The following is a 13,215-nucleotide window of genomic DNA, read 5'->3' as shown; positions in this document are numbered from 1 at the left end:
GAATAGGGAAAGCACCTCCAGATCAAAGTGAATCTGCTCTCATCCACACTCCCCTCTCCTCCAGGAGAGAGTGGTCAGAGATGCAGTTAGCACAGTTCCCAGCCTCAGGAGTTGCACGCAGACAATGCTGAGTTGTCACAGGCCAAGAAAACCCTATGACTGAAGTTGATGTGGGCTGAATTGAGAGGATAGCCTCTCATATTTAGAGAGTTCTAGTTGATTTCTTCTGTACATTTTGGAATTGATCTTGACAAAATTACATCTTATTTTGGCATTCTGTCTCCAAATGAGAAACCCATTTTGCTATGGAATAGTTTTGAATTCAGATTATGGTAAAGAGGGGGTCACTGGTCCTGTGATGTGAGCTGAGGTCGCCCCAGCATCTTATGTCTATGGCACAGAAGTCTGGCTCCACCTTTAAGACAAAGATGAGTATCCAGAATCACCTGTATTTTGTGAATAGACTAATTTGTTTGAAGAAACAAGCTTCTTCGTAATAATCAGATGAAAAAGCCGTTAATGCCACCTGTGACTAGACTGGCTTGTGAATGGGGCGTTTCTTTCATTTGAATTGAAGTGAAGCACTTCTTTAAGAAAAATAACAAAGGGCGGCGCCTGTGGCTCAAGGGGTAGGGCGCCGGTCCCATATGCCAGAGGTGGTGGGTTCAAACCCAGCCCCAGCCAAAAACCAAAAAAAAAAAAAAAAAAAGAAAAATAACAAAGCAAGTTTACATACAAATAAAAGCAGTTCAGAAAGAATTCAAGTAACCTGTTGCTCAATAATTTAGTGGATCCAAGTGAGAAGTTCAAAATAATTGATTTTAAATGGCATCTAAAATTGTGTGTGTATATATATACACACACACAGTTTTATAAATGGAGTCATAAAACATGGCTTTTCTTCTCTCTGCCTTCTTTCACTCAGCATAAAGCTTTTAACATTTATCTAAGTTTACAATGATCAGTAGCTTGTTCTTTTTCGGTATTGAGTAGTATTCCATCCCATCGCTAACACGGTGTGTTTCCATGCACACTAGTGGGAAGACATTTGGATTATTTACAGTTTGGAGTTATTATGGAAAAGGCAAAATTATAGATAGAAGAAAGACCATCGATAGCGTGGAATTGAGGTAGGCAATCTGCAAACACATAAAACGGCACCTTTTCAGTAATGGAAAACTGGATTGTAGTGATGGCTGAACAAATCACACTCATCTCCTAAAACTCGCTGAACTGCACACTCAGAATGGGCTAATTTTATATGATATACTTTGTAACTCAAGAGCTGGAAAGAAAAGGCTCTACATAGGAACATAAATTCACACGCCCTTATTGGGAGCTTCTCCCACTGGTGCCACAGTTAGTCACCAAGGTTAAAAGACTCAGTCACCAAAGAAACTTCCTGCGCTGTTCAGCACACATTGTGGAAGTTGAAAGCTGTCAGAAGAATGTTTCTTTTAGAATGATAAAAAACCCAAATCCTGTCCAAGAGAGCAATAACGAGAAGTTTGCGCACATAAGAAACAAAATGATCCTTTAAACAGGTGGACTGTAAATAAAGCTGCTTCAGATGGATCCTGGGAGTTTTCTTTTGTTTCTTTCTTTAATGTTCCGTGAACTACTATTATCTTTTTAAACTGCTCCCCTGGCCTTCGATAAACAGAACATCCAACGCGGCACTCATTCCACTGAGCTAAGTATACCAGGGACATCTGGAGATTCCGGGATGTTTGAAAAAGTGCTCACGGTAAAGGGTCGTCATGGGGAATGAAGGCACATGCCTGAGACCACAGTGACCCACAAAGCTAAATGCTCAAAGGCTCAAAAATATCCAAGGCTATTTAGGAGAACTGAAGAAATGTATTCACCTTTTTTTTGCAGTGAACACTTACCAAAATCAATTTGACTACAAACGTTTATGATCTTTAGCAAACAAAAAAACTCTTTTCGATTTTGCAGTATGCATATATATAATTAATACATATATAAAGATATAGGTAAGAGATAGATATAAAATATATAGATGTTGACACATGTAGAGATAGACATATTTTCCCCTATACGACAACTACTGATGTTATCTATGCTCAGAGAGGTCCCCAAGGGCCAGGCACATGTGTACACACACATACATGCAAACTCACTGGAGTTTCAAGTTCAGAAGTTTACATGAAGAAACAGCGGCACATGTTGCTTTTTTACATGGAATGTCATGTGTCTCCTTAGCTATTTCTGCGACTACAGATATTTTTGAAATTCCAATCAATGCAGAGTTCTCTGTCTCCTCAAAAGTGGCTTGGTAGGGCTCCGTGAAATCACAAACCCACAGCCCCCAAACGATTTATAACACTGGAGTATGTTGAGGAAGCTTTTTGATGAATACCAGCAAGAGGTATCATATGATCATGGTTGCTATTAGGTTATTATCTATACCACATTCATTACTTGTGTAGCTATAGCAAAAAAAAAAAAAAAAAAATTTTTTTTAAATGTGGTCAGTATTTTAGCATGACGGCACTCTGGAGAGCCTACCAAGAAGCAGTGGCAGCTTCTGCCAGCAAAGACGCTTAGCAGTAACTCACTGCTATACCCACGTGAAGTGGATGTTTAATAATTTAATGCTAAATCTGGTGCTTCACTTGGACATGGAAGACATTAAATGTCTAACGTATGGACATCAGAAAAATAAAGCAGCACAAAGGTAAATTAAGGTAAATCTCAGACCCTCCGTGCTACCACGCGATGGGGTTGAATGCATGTTGGGAAGTGGTGAGGAGTCGGCCTGAGATAACAATTTCACAGAGAACTGGGCTCACTGTTTCCCTGACCTTACAAGGCCGCAAGTTTGAATCATTGCTGCCTCCTTGCTGAGTCTGTATGTTTCAAACAGAGACCATGCAGATCGGCTTCCATTTACTAGGACAGTGCTGTCTTGGCTTCAGAGCTGTGTGAACCTCTCTCCTCCACCGTGACATAAAGACATCCCGTGTACCCGCACCTGAGCTAGTGTTCCCCCAACACTGGTCTTTCAAGGAGCAGCCATGTCTTGGCCCCATTAACACCTGTATCAACTCAGTATGTTTCTTTAAAATGACACATTTCTGTGGGGCTCTTTTTATAATCACTTGAGTGGTAACTTATTGTTCATGTTATGGCTCAAGTTTATTCCCCACACTCAAGATGACATTTTCAGATCAATCTAATATTGATACACATACACAGACTTAGGGCATTCTTCATAATTGCTGCTTAAGACTCCATTATGTGAATGTACCTTTTTTTAAAAAATCAATTCACCTCTTGATGAACATTTAGGTTATTTTCAACTGTTTGCTATTTCAAAAGATGCTGCAGTGGACATCTCTGTACACAGCTCTCCACATCCATGGCTAAGCTGTTGTCTCGAGCAGATTTCACAGGGGTCCTCAAACTACAGCCCACGGGCCACATGAGGTGGTATGATTTGTTCCCAATTTGTTTTTTCACTTCAAAATAAGATATGTGAAGTGTGCACAGGAATTTGTTCATAGTTTGTTTTTTTTTTTTTAAACTATAATCCAGCCTTCCAATGGTCTGAGGGACACTGAATTGGCCCCCTGTTTAAAAAGTTTGAGGACCCCTGAAAGGACTATAATTTCAGGGTCACATGGGTGCACATTTTAAATTTCATCAGCCAGATACTGACAAATAGATCTCTAAAGTAGATGCATCATTTTATAATTCCTCTAGCAGTATATGAGAGTTCCCTACTCTCCCTCATCAGAAAAACATCTTACTATTTTCATCTTTTGTTTTTTTCCAATATAATTAAGAAAAATGATCTCTAGTAGTAGTGGAAACAACACCTTGCTCTGTTATATCCCTAATGCAGAAGTTATTAAAACAAACTTGATTAGAAATGCTTCTGACAGATTGTTAAGTTAAACACAATGGGGAAACTCTGTTCATATTTAACACAGGCTCTGTATATAACTAATGTGATTCATCTCGTACTCTGGAAAATTTAAATTTAGATGCTGGAAATAACAGCATCTTTCATGGCCCAAAAGAACTTGAATACATGTGTTGTACATGCTAGATAGGCATTTTAACAACATAAAAACCATTAAGAGATGGTTTTCTTTTAATGCTGCTCTGAAACACTTCAATGTGTGTGTTTGCTCTTATAGGTTCATACCTAGTTCTTGCAACAGCTGTGCAAAGGCTGATGTTGTGATGCCCATATTACAAAAGAGGACATTTCTTTCCCTCCCTGGTGATCTGCCAGTTATCACTGTCATGAGCAACACACAATTGTGAGCTAAATGGATTCTCTGAAGCTCACACCTATCTTTTTCCACTCTCTCCCAGGGAGCTCATTCTGATGGTAATAATATGACTATGATAATCCACAGTCAGTGGTGAGGATATTGAAATTATTTAAGGCATCAAAAAAAAATCACACTTGCCCATGAAGAGAGTCGTGCCATTTTGATGGGTTCATTCCATTGCCTCAGTTTTTGTTTCTGGTGATATTCGGATTATGAACGTCAGACGAGGAGAATTGTTTTGCTCACAATGGGTTACTAGAAAAGAATTTCTAATCAATCACAATAGTAAAAAAAAAATATATATATATATAAGTTCAAGATCTTTCTATCCTATCACCTGGGTCATCTTGACACGGCTGACAGCAGTAGAGTGCAGTCATTAAGACTGCTTTCCTAAGCAAACCTGAACATTTTAAACAATAGATAATATCTCCAATATAAGTAATTTTTGCCTGAAGTAGAAGAGGCCATACCTTTTTGGCTTTGAATTTAGGCAAGCCACCAAAGCATCCAAAAATAGAGTCAGTATTCCAATCACCAGTTGTAGGACTCTATTAAAAAACAATTTTTACAGTCACGGTCCAACTTTTTATTTTCATATTGTGTCTTTTCCTAATTAAAAAAGCAATCCATGTTCACCAAGGGAATTTTCAGGATTACAAACTGAACAGATGAAGGGGCACCATGAATCACAAGTGATATCACCAACCAGTAGGAACACCGTGAGCATTCCAACTGGTATTTTCTCAGTTTTCCTGCCTTATGTGGATTTATAAACAAAATTGGTATTAGCTTGCAATCTCTTTTACAGTCTAATAAATTTTAGGGCACCTTTATAAAGATATAATTCACACACCATTAATGTCACCATTTTAAAGTGTAAAATTTAGTGGGTTTTAGTTTATTCATAAGACTGTGCAACTATCACCAATCTCTGATTTTACAATAATTGTATTCATCCCCCACCCCCCCAAACCCCATGTCTGTTAGTAATTGTAATTCTCCCCTCTAGTGGAGTCCCTGGCAGTTGCTCATCTACTTTCTATATCAATGGATTGGCCTGTCCTGGACTTTTCATATGATATGTGGTGTTTTAGGTTAAGTATATTTAGCTAAATGTGTAGTATTAGTATTTCTTTCTTTTTAATTTACTGGAAAATATTCCATTGTATGTTATGCCATATTTTGTTTATCTATTCATCAGTCAATGGAGTTTTGGGTTATTTCCACCTTTGCTATTTCAAACCCTCCCCCAAATTATGACTAATGATGCTACGAACATCTGCTTACATAAATATTTGTGTAGACATATGGTCCCAATTCTTTTGGGACTATACCTAGTAGTGGAGTGCTGGATGTGATGGTCACTCTGTTACCTCCACCTGTTACTATGGTCTTTGTTCCTTATTGTTTTTATACTCCTGTCTGATTGCTTTTCAGGCATTCCTCTTTCTGTCACTTCTTTCTCATTCCCCTTTCCTCCTAAACTTTTCATTCAACTGCCCTGATTCTATTTTCTGCAGCAGCAAACCTAGAGGCCCCTGTGTTTTCCAATTTCTGAACACTTTTATTAGCTGTGACGGCTTCTTCTCCCCAGGGTCTTCATCCATCTTTTATGATACAATTGCTTATTTTGAATCTGAGAATACTGACCAGGTTCTAAAAGCATCTCTATATCATGCAGGAAATTCTGTCTTTATCTAGTCATTTTAAGGTTTTCCCAAGGTTCTTTCTTGAAGTTATATTTTCATGTGTCTATGAGTTTTCCTCCGGACTGGGTAGCCCACTGCAAGAAGTCTTTCCCCACCCAGTGATTTAGCCTATCATAGCTACCGATGCAGGAAGGACACCACGCTGGCTTTGACATGTGCAGACCTACATATTAGCTATATTAGGATATGGTCTTTATTTTTTTCATGCCTATTTTCTCTACTCATATTCCAGGTCCCCTTCCTCTTTACAAAAGGCACACCTGAGTGTGGCTATCTTTGCATCCTCCTTCAAACTCTGTACCTTAACAAACATTTCTTTAAGTTTCTACCATACACACAATAACTTTCTAGCATCATGCTAATGGGAGTTTCCCCGCCCTTTTTACGTTACTGCACATTCTATGGGAACCTGGTAGAGTGAAGGAGATGGCTAGGTAATATTCTTTCTTCATCTTCCTATTGGAATCCTACACATTTATTCTTTATAAATTGCTCACTAGAGGATGTTCCTCTTCTTTTGCCCACTCAGGCTGCTCTTTCTTTAGAGCAAAACATTGAATCTGAACGGGGTGCATTGACTCTGATAATTTTTCCAACTTTCCCTTAAAGTCTAGTGTAGCCATGTGATTAAGTTCCTACCCAAGAGGTGCAAGAGAGAGAATTTGAATTGGCAGGATTTTCCAGGAAAGTTACTTAAGAAGAGTTGACCCAGCTAAAAAGACCCTTTCCTATCACTTTTCTTTTTCCTGCAATACCGATGCAATGACCGGCACTCCTGCAGCCATCTTACTCTATGAGGATGTAAGCCAAGCATTAGCAATGGTGTTGAAGAAAGACAGGTGCCTGGAACCCCAGTGATACAGAGTGATACCATGCTAACCCAGGCTAGCCTGCTTCATGGCTTCTTTCATGTAAGAGAGAAGACACTTCTATATTGTTTAAGATATTCACATTTGCTTAAAAAAATTAAACAATCACACCTAATCCTAACAAACATAGTTTGATATTGATGCTATCTTATCCTAAACTTCAGTATACTTTCTTGATTTTAATCACATCTGTTTACATTTGAAATATCAATTATCTTTTATTTATAGAAGCTCATGTATTACTTAAAACCTATTTGTCTTAAAATAAAATACGCCACCTATAATAAATATGTATAAAAGTGGTATTATGGAATGAACAGGTGATAATTATGTAAAAGAGATTAAATTCCAGCGACGTACTCACACCTGCCTATAGTCTATTAGCAAAGGATAGAGGCTTTCAAGGCATGCTAGCCCCTAAAGAAATGAACATCTCTTCAATCGGAAGCCCTGCTGGAGAACAGAAATAAATGTAAGCTTCTGTCATTTAACTTTATTTAATTTCATTTCTATGTACCACCTAAAGCCATCTACATATCAACTGTGGTAAGATCTGACAAACACTGATGTAGAGAGCTGCAAGGCAATGAAAATATATAGCTTTTGTTACATATTTATCTAAGTTGCATAGTACTATAATGAGCAAGATTCTGAAAATGCAAAATGGATCTTGACAGACAAAGCATGATTAGTGATTCTGTTTCTGTTCTGTGATATTTGCTGGTCGTGCTTAGTCAAGACAGATCTGATAGCTGCAATCATATTCACACATTAATACTGTCCTGGTAAGATCCTCAGCAACCAAACTTCTTCACACAAGGAAGGATGTATTTCAGCTTAGATAAGAGATCTTCGCTCATTCCTGCTCAGTTCATCACAAGCCCAAAAGTGTAAAAGTGTCTCCTTAATCCATAAAATTACACCTGTCACAGTGACTTAAACTTCATTAATGCAACTTCCTGATCCATGGTAAGTTTTTAGTAATACAAAATCTATGACTCTGCAGCTAATTAAGACAGACTCTTTTGCATGATGATGATGATCAGATTCTGACTTTTAAGAATAACTGGAAAACATTCAAGGGGAGTAGGAGGATGTGTGTATAAAGCAAAACAGCTTCTAAAGCAAAACCTAACACTGTTAAAACATCCACTCTAGGCTGGGCGTGGTGGCTCACATCTATAATCCCTACCACTCTGGGAGGCAGAGGCAGGTGGATTGCTTGAGATCAAGAGTTCAAGAGCAGCCTCACCAAGAGCGAGACCCCGTCTCTACTAACAGTAGAAAAACTAACTGAGCATTGTGGTAGGTGCCTGTAGTCTCACTATTGGAAAGGATCACTCAAGCCCAGGAGTTTGAGGTTGCTGTGAGCTATGATGAAGCCAGGGTAATCGGCCAGAGCAATCAGGGCAATGGAATGAGACTGTCTAAAAACGAAACAAAACAAACAAAAAAACCTGCTCCATAATACATTTTCCAATTATCCCTAAGGAAAATAAATCTCATCCAGTCCATCACTATCTGAAATAACGGAGCAAGAATTTTTCTTTATTTAATTCCCTAAAGACAGACTAAAATGAAACACTTTGAGCTGAGGTACATAAAAGTTGACCATATTAATGAATATATCGTATTCAAAAACTCTCTAATTGAATAGTTTCTATTAAATAGGTAACACATGCACACAGTAAAAAATAATCAAACTCCAGTGGTTCACTCTAAAAAGTAATTTGCATTCAGCCTTTCCCCCTAGCTTCCCATCTCTCCCCAGTAGGAATCCCAGTTGCTGGTCCCTTGTGTGGTCTTCTTGGGACATCATCCGCTCATAACAGTATAATAGAATACCCTTCTCTTGGTTTTCCCCAAAGGGAGTTTCATTATGCGTGCTGTAATGCACTTTACTTTTTGAACAGGTGTATCGGAAATCCTTCAGTACATGTACATAGAGATTTGTATCACTAGCCATATATAGTAATTAAGATAGGGTCTAATTCTAGAACTCATTAAAGAAATATTTACCCAGAGTTCTCATGGACCAGATGCTGCGGTCCACACAGCTGCTGAGAACACAGCTGCAGCCAAGGCCCAATTCACAGACTAAAATGCTTCCATTTCAGAGCTTGCTCATTAAGTAAAGCCACCCTAGCTGTAGTGTAAAATCTCTGCCTTGACGACACGTATGTGTCTACATCTCAAACCCTTACATGCATAGAGAGCATCTGCATCCCAACATCACACATCTATGTCCTATATACACACACCACATGTATGTATGTGCATGTGTGTGTGCGCTTTTCCCCTCATCTGGACCCACGGTAGTAAACAGAAAGCTGGCCTCAGAATCCGCAAAGCTAAGGAACATTCTGGTAGAGAATGGCAGTAGGCTAGTGGGACGTGCAAAGGAATAACTTCATATTCTAGTCAGGGTACCTGTGTCTTAAAGAATATACTGACACAAACAAAAGAAAAATACGTGCAAGCAGCATGTATGTGTGTGTTTGCGTGGACTCTAGATGTGCCGAGTTTCTGGAAGCCCTTGGATCCATAAAAAGTCAACTTTGACAAGAAGGTGCTACCCCAAGATGAACTGAACTAATTCTTAGTCATAAATTCAAAATTAAAAATCACATGTTTTACAACGGCTCCAATTCTTTTGCATTTTGTAGGTAGAACTACAAAACGACGACCCCTCATCCGCGAAAGTAGAAAAGCACACGAAAAAAATCAAAACGCATTGGTTGAGATTCTGCTGATCCTGTTCTGGTAAAGAATGAACTTATCCATCTGTCCATGTTTCTATCAATCTACCCATTCATTTGTCCGTGTGCCCATCTGCTCATTTCTCCTAACTTCTGCCAGCTACAAAACCCAAAATAAACCTTTCATCACCTCAGATACGAGCCCAGACGTATCTGAATGGTGCATATTCGCCAGTTGGTCACGTTAAGCAGTGCGGCACACACTATCACTACATGCAGATTTAGGGCAGGGCTCAAATACAGGTTTTCTCTATTTTCCTTTCATCTGTTCTACAAGCAAATCTTCAAGGAAATAATCTTCAAACATTGGTGAGCTGGTCACAGAAGGAAGAGAGGGAAGAACATAAACCACAGGTGCTGATGACCAGAGTTCTCAAACCCCCACGTTGAGCACGGGAGTACAGGAGAACCCAGATCAGATCATCTCCAAATCAATTTCAACTGCTCCTGGTAAAGGTTTGCATGCAGCCTCTTCCCCTAGCTTCCCATCTCTCCCCAGTAGGAATCCCAGTTGCCAGTCCCTTGTGTGGTCTTCTTGGGACATCATCCGCTCATAACAGTATAATAGAATACCCTTCTCTTGGTTTTCCCCAAAGGGAGTTTCATTGTGTGTGCTGTCATGCACTTTACTTTTTGATTGTAAAAGTTTTCAACCGAAAATCATGACCTCTCTATCAGAATGGATAATAAAAGCATGTATACTTTCCAAACCTTGAGCTATCATGTTTAAAAACGCACTCACATACCTGAATGTGTCCTTCAATTACTGTTCAATTTTCAGGAATATAAGGCGCAAAAAGCAACCTAAAAGTGACAAAACTATGTGACCAGACCAGGAATTCTCCAGAGCCGCAAACGAGATTTCAGCAAAGTGTCATAACACAAGAACTACTGAGTTGCCAGGTCTCTCTTTGGCCAGCTGTGAATTGATTGTTTCTAATTTGGTGGCTATCAGAGCCAGATTCGAGTTTTAATTTCTCCCTAGAGTGACTCACAATTCCGTGCAATTCCATAGCTGGCAGTTCACTGTACTGTCAGAAAGCGCCTGCAAGACAATCGCATCCGTTGCATTCTAATCTAGAGGGCAAATGAGGAATGCATGCCTGTCGCAAAGAGAGCTAAGTGCTCTAGTTTTTAACACTTGCAAAATGGGGCACTTCAGAAGAGACAGCCGGACTTCCAGTTCACCTCATCATACAGATTAGGAAGCGGTCATGGTGGAGCAGAACATCCCTTGTGGATAAATTCCATCTGCAAGGAGCAGTCCTGGCAGGTGGCACGGAGCTGTGTTGTGTTTTTAAGTGGCTCCACTGTGAATAATAATAACCCACCTTTCCCAGACAAAGGATTCCATCCATGTCACCTGGAAGCACCAATAACACAGAGGACAAATGCAAACCTCCGGAAATGGTTGTGAGCAAATCTAGGAAGACCACACTTGCAGCTGATCTGAATATATTAAAGGCCAGCTGGGACTCACCTGTTTTCTGAGCCAGCAGATTTCTTCTGACAAATGATGACAGCTGGTGCGTACTTCCCAGTGTGATCCCTGCTCTCCCTGACGTCCCAAATGGAAGGGCTGCTGGCTCGCACACCCATGATGCTCACGCCTTTCTTCACCTTTGCCCTGGGGGAGACAGTAAGTGTAGTCTGAGTCAGCTCTGGGGACGGTTCTGGGAACACGGTGAACTTAATTGCGTATCATCGCCTTGCAGTGTGAGCTCATGAGTGAGAGGATCTGAACACAAATTTGCAATCACCTTCCAATCTATCTGCCCTAATGTTTTTCAGTTATTCCTACCTATAAACAAAGGAGTTAGTTACAGTAGACTGACAGAAAGCCAACACTAGTATCATTATACCTTCAGCAAAACCAAAACTAAACTAAAAACTACCTGAAAACCCTTAGACTGGCAAAACTAAAACGCGAAAAAGTAAAATTTATAGTAAGGATGTATATTCCTTGTCGACCTGCTATGTGCCAGGCACCGATGGACATTTTATCTCTGTGATCTAATTTTCCAGCCATGTTCCACGTTCCAAATGAGGAAGCTGGGTCTCAGGTTGGAAAACGACCACAGCCCCCCCATGAATGGAGGCCGCTAAGATTTTCACAGGTTTTAGCTCTTTCTATTCAGCTACCATTGTCATCACCATCACTAACACGTATTGATTGCTTATCACAAAGCAGACGCTCTGCTAGATTTGTTACGATTTTATCTCCTTTAATTCTGACAAATGCCTCACAAGGTCAGGACCATTTTAATTTTGACTGAGCAGATGTGAAGTGGCTCCCAGCCGAGATGCAGGCAGGATGTGCTCGGGGCCTTCTTGTATCTTATGGAACTTCCCAGTGCTGAGGCTGATTGATCTGATTCTATTTACTATCCCTGTTGCTCGACACTGGCCAGTTCCTGCCATGTTACCTAATATTTATTTAAACGTTTACAAAGGCACGTTTTCTGAAAAGCAACTATGCTTCCCATCTCTCTCTCTTTCACACACACACACGCACACACACACACACACACACACAAAGACACCTCCCTTTTATTCATGAGAGGGATAAACAATCGGCCCAGAGGTTTTTCTTCAAGGCATCAGTGGCTTTGCTCCTTGCAGAAAGCTAGCTCTGTGAGGAAGAAAGAAGCATGAGGGAACTGGTTTTCTCATATGTCTATAATTTACTTTAAGAAACTTTGAGTGAAAAATACATTTGCCATGGAAAGTATGTGGTAAAAGGACAAGACTATCCACTCGAGCAGTTTGATGTACAAACTAGCCTCGCTGCTTGAAAGAAATTCATATTTCTGCTTGTATTTTCTCTTCTTAGTTCCTTCCAAGAAAATAGAAAACAGAGCACTTTGCTGGTTTTGGCCAGAAGGTGATGGTGGGGATGTCCACTGGGGTTACACACCCCAGGTTTGTAATTGTTGTGCCTGTACAAACTTGCAGGGGAGGCAATGGCTGCAGAGTCCACCCTCTAGTAATGCTCACTATTATAATCACAGGAGGGGCAAGACTACCTCCTGTCATCAGCAACAAGGGTGTGGGGAAGACAGCACTCTTAGGCCCAGGGCTTGGAGAAAAAGGACATGCCTGTCCCTGACACCGAGCACACTATCTCCCAAGGACACAACTTTAAAGGAAGCCCTACTTGCAAAGGAATCCGGGTACTTGCATTCTGGAAGGGTTCTCCCCATTCTATGCTGAGAGGAGCTCACAGAGCCTAAACTATGCAAACTTTGTGGGTTATCCTAAACTATTCTGGGAGTCTGGAATTTTGGCACATGCTAGGCAGAGGGTGCCCACGTGAGACCAGTCCCCAGTTAGAACTCCCAACTCCTAGGCTTAGGTGAGCATCCCTAGTGGAAAGCCCTAGGGTTGTCACAACTATTGGCTGGAGGGATTAAGTGTGTCCTGTGTGACTCACTGGGACAGACTGTGGGGAGCTTGTGACTGGTTCCCTCCCCCATGTGCCCTTTCCCTTGGTGCTCTTTTGCTATGTTAATTTACCAATGATCATGATCATGACCCTGCACTGAGTGCTGTGAGTCTGCCCAGC

General features: G+C 40.4%; 1 protein-coding gene across 3 annotated transcripts in view; it reads right to left on the bottom strand.

The window, feature by feature from the left end:
• Window positions 1-13,215, bottom strand: part of TMEM132D (transmembrane protein 132D) — a 742,271-nt gene that overhangs the window by 427,260 nt on the left and 301,796 nt on the right. For all 3 annotated transcript variants that reach the window (XM_053589948.1, XM_053589947.1, XM_053589949.1), the window contains exon 3: window positions 11,131-11,277. In XM_053589948.1, the coding sequence (XP_053445923.1) occupies window positions 11,131-11,277 (147 nt within the window). The remainder of the gene's footprint in view (window positions 1-11,130; window positions 11,278-13,215) is intronic.

Source organism: Nycticebus coucang, chromosome 4 (assembly GCF_027406575.1).
Source record: "Nycticebus coucang isolate mNycCou1 chromosome 4, mNycCou1.pri, whole genome shotgun sequence".
NCBI classification, from domain to species: Eukaryota; Metazoa; Chordata; class Mammalia; order Primates; family Lorisidae; genus Nycticebus; species Nycticebus coucang.
Note: the sequence above shows the minus strand (reverse complement) of the source record. Positions and strands in the feature narration are given on the sequence as shown.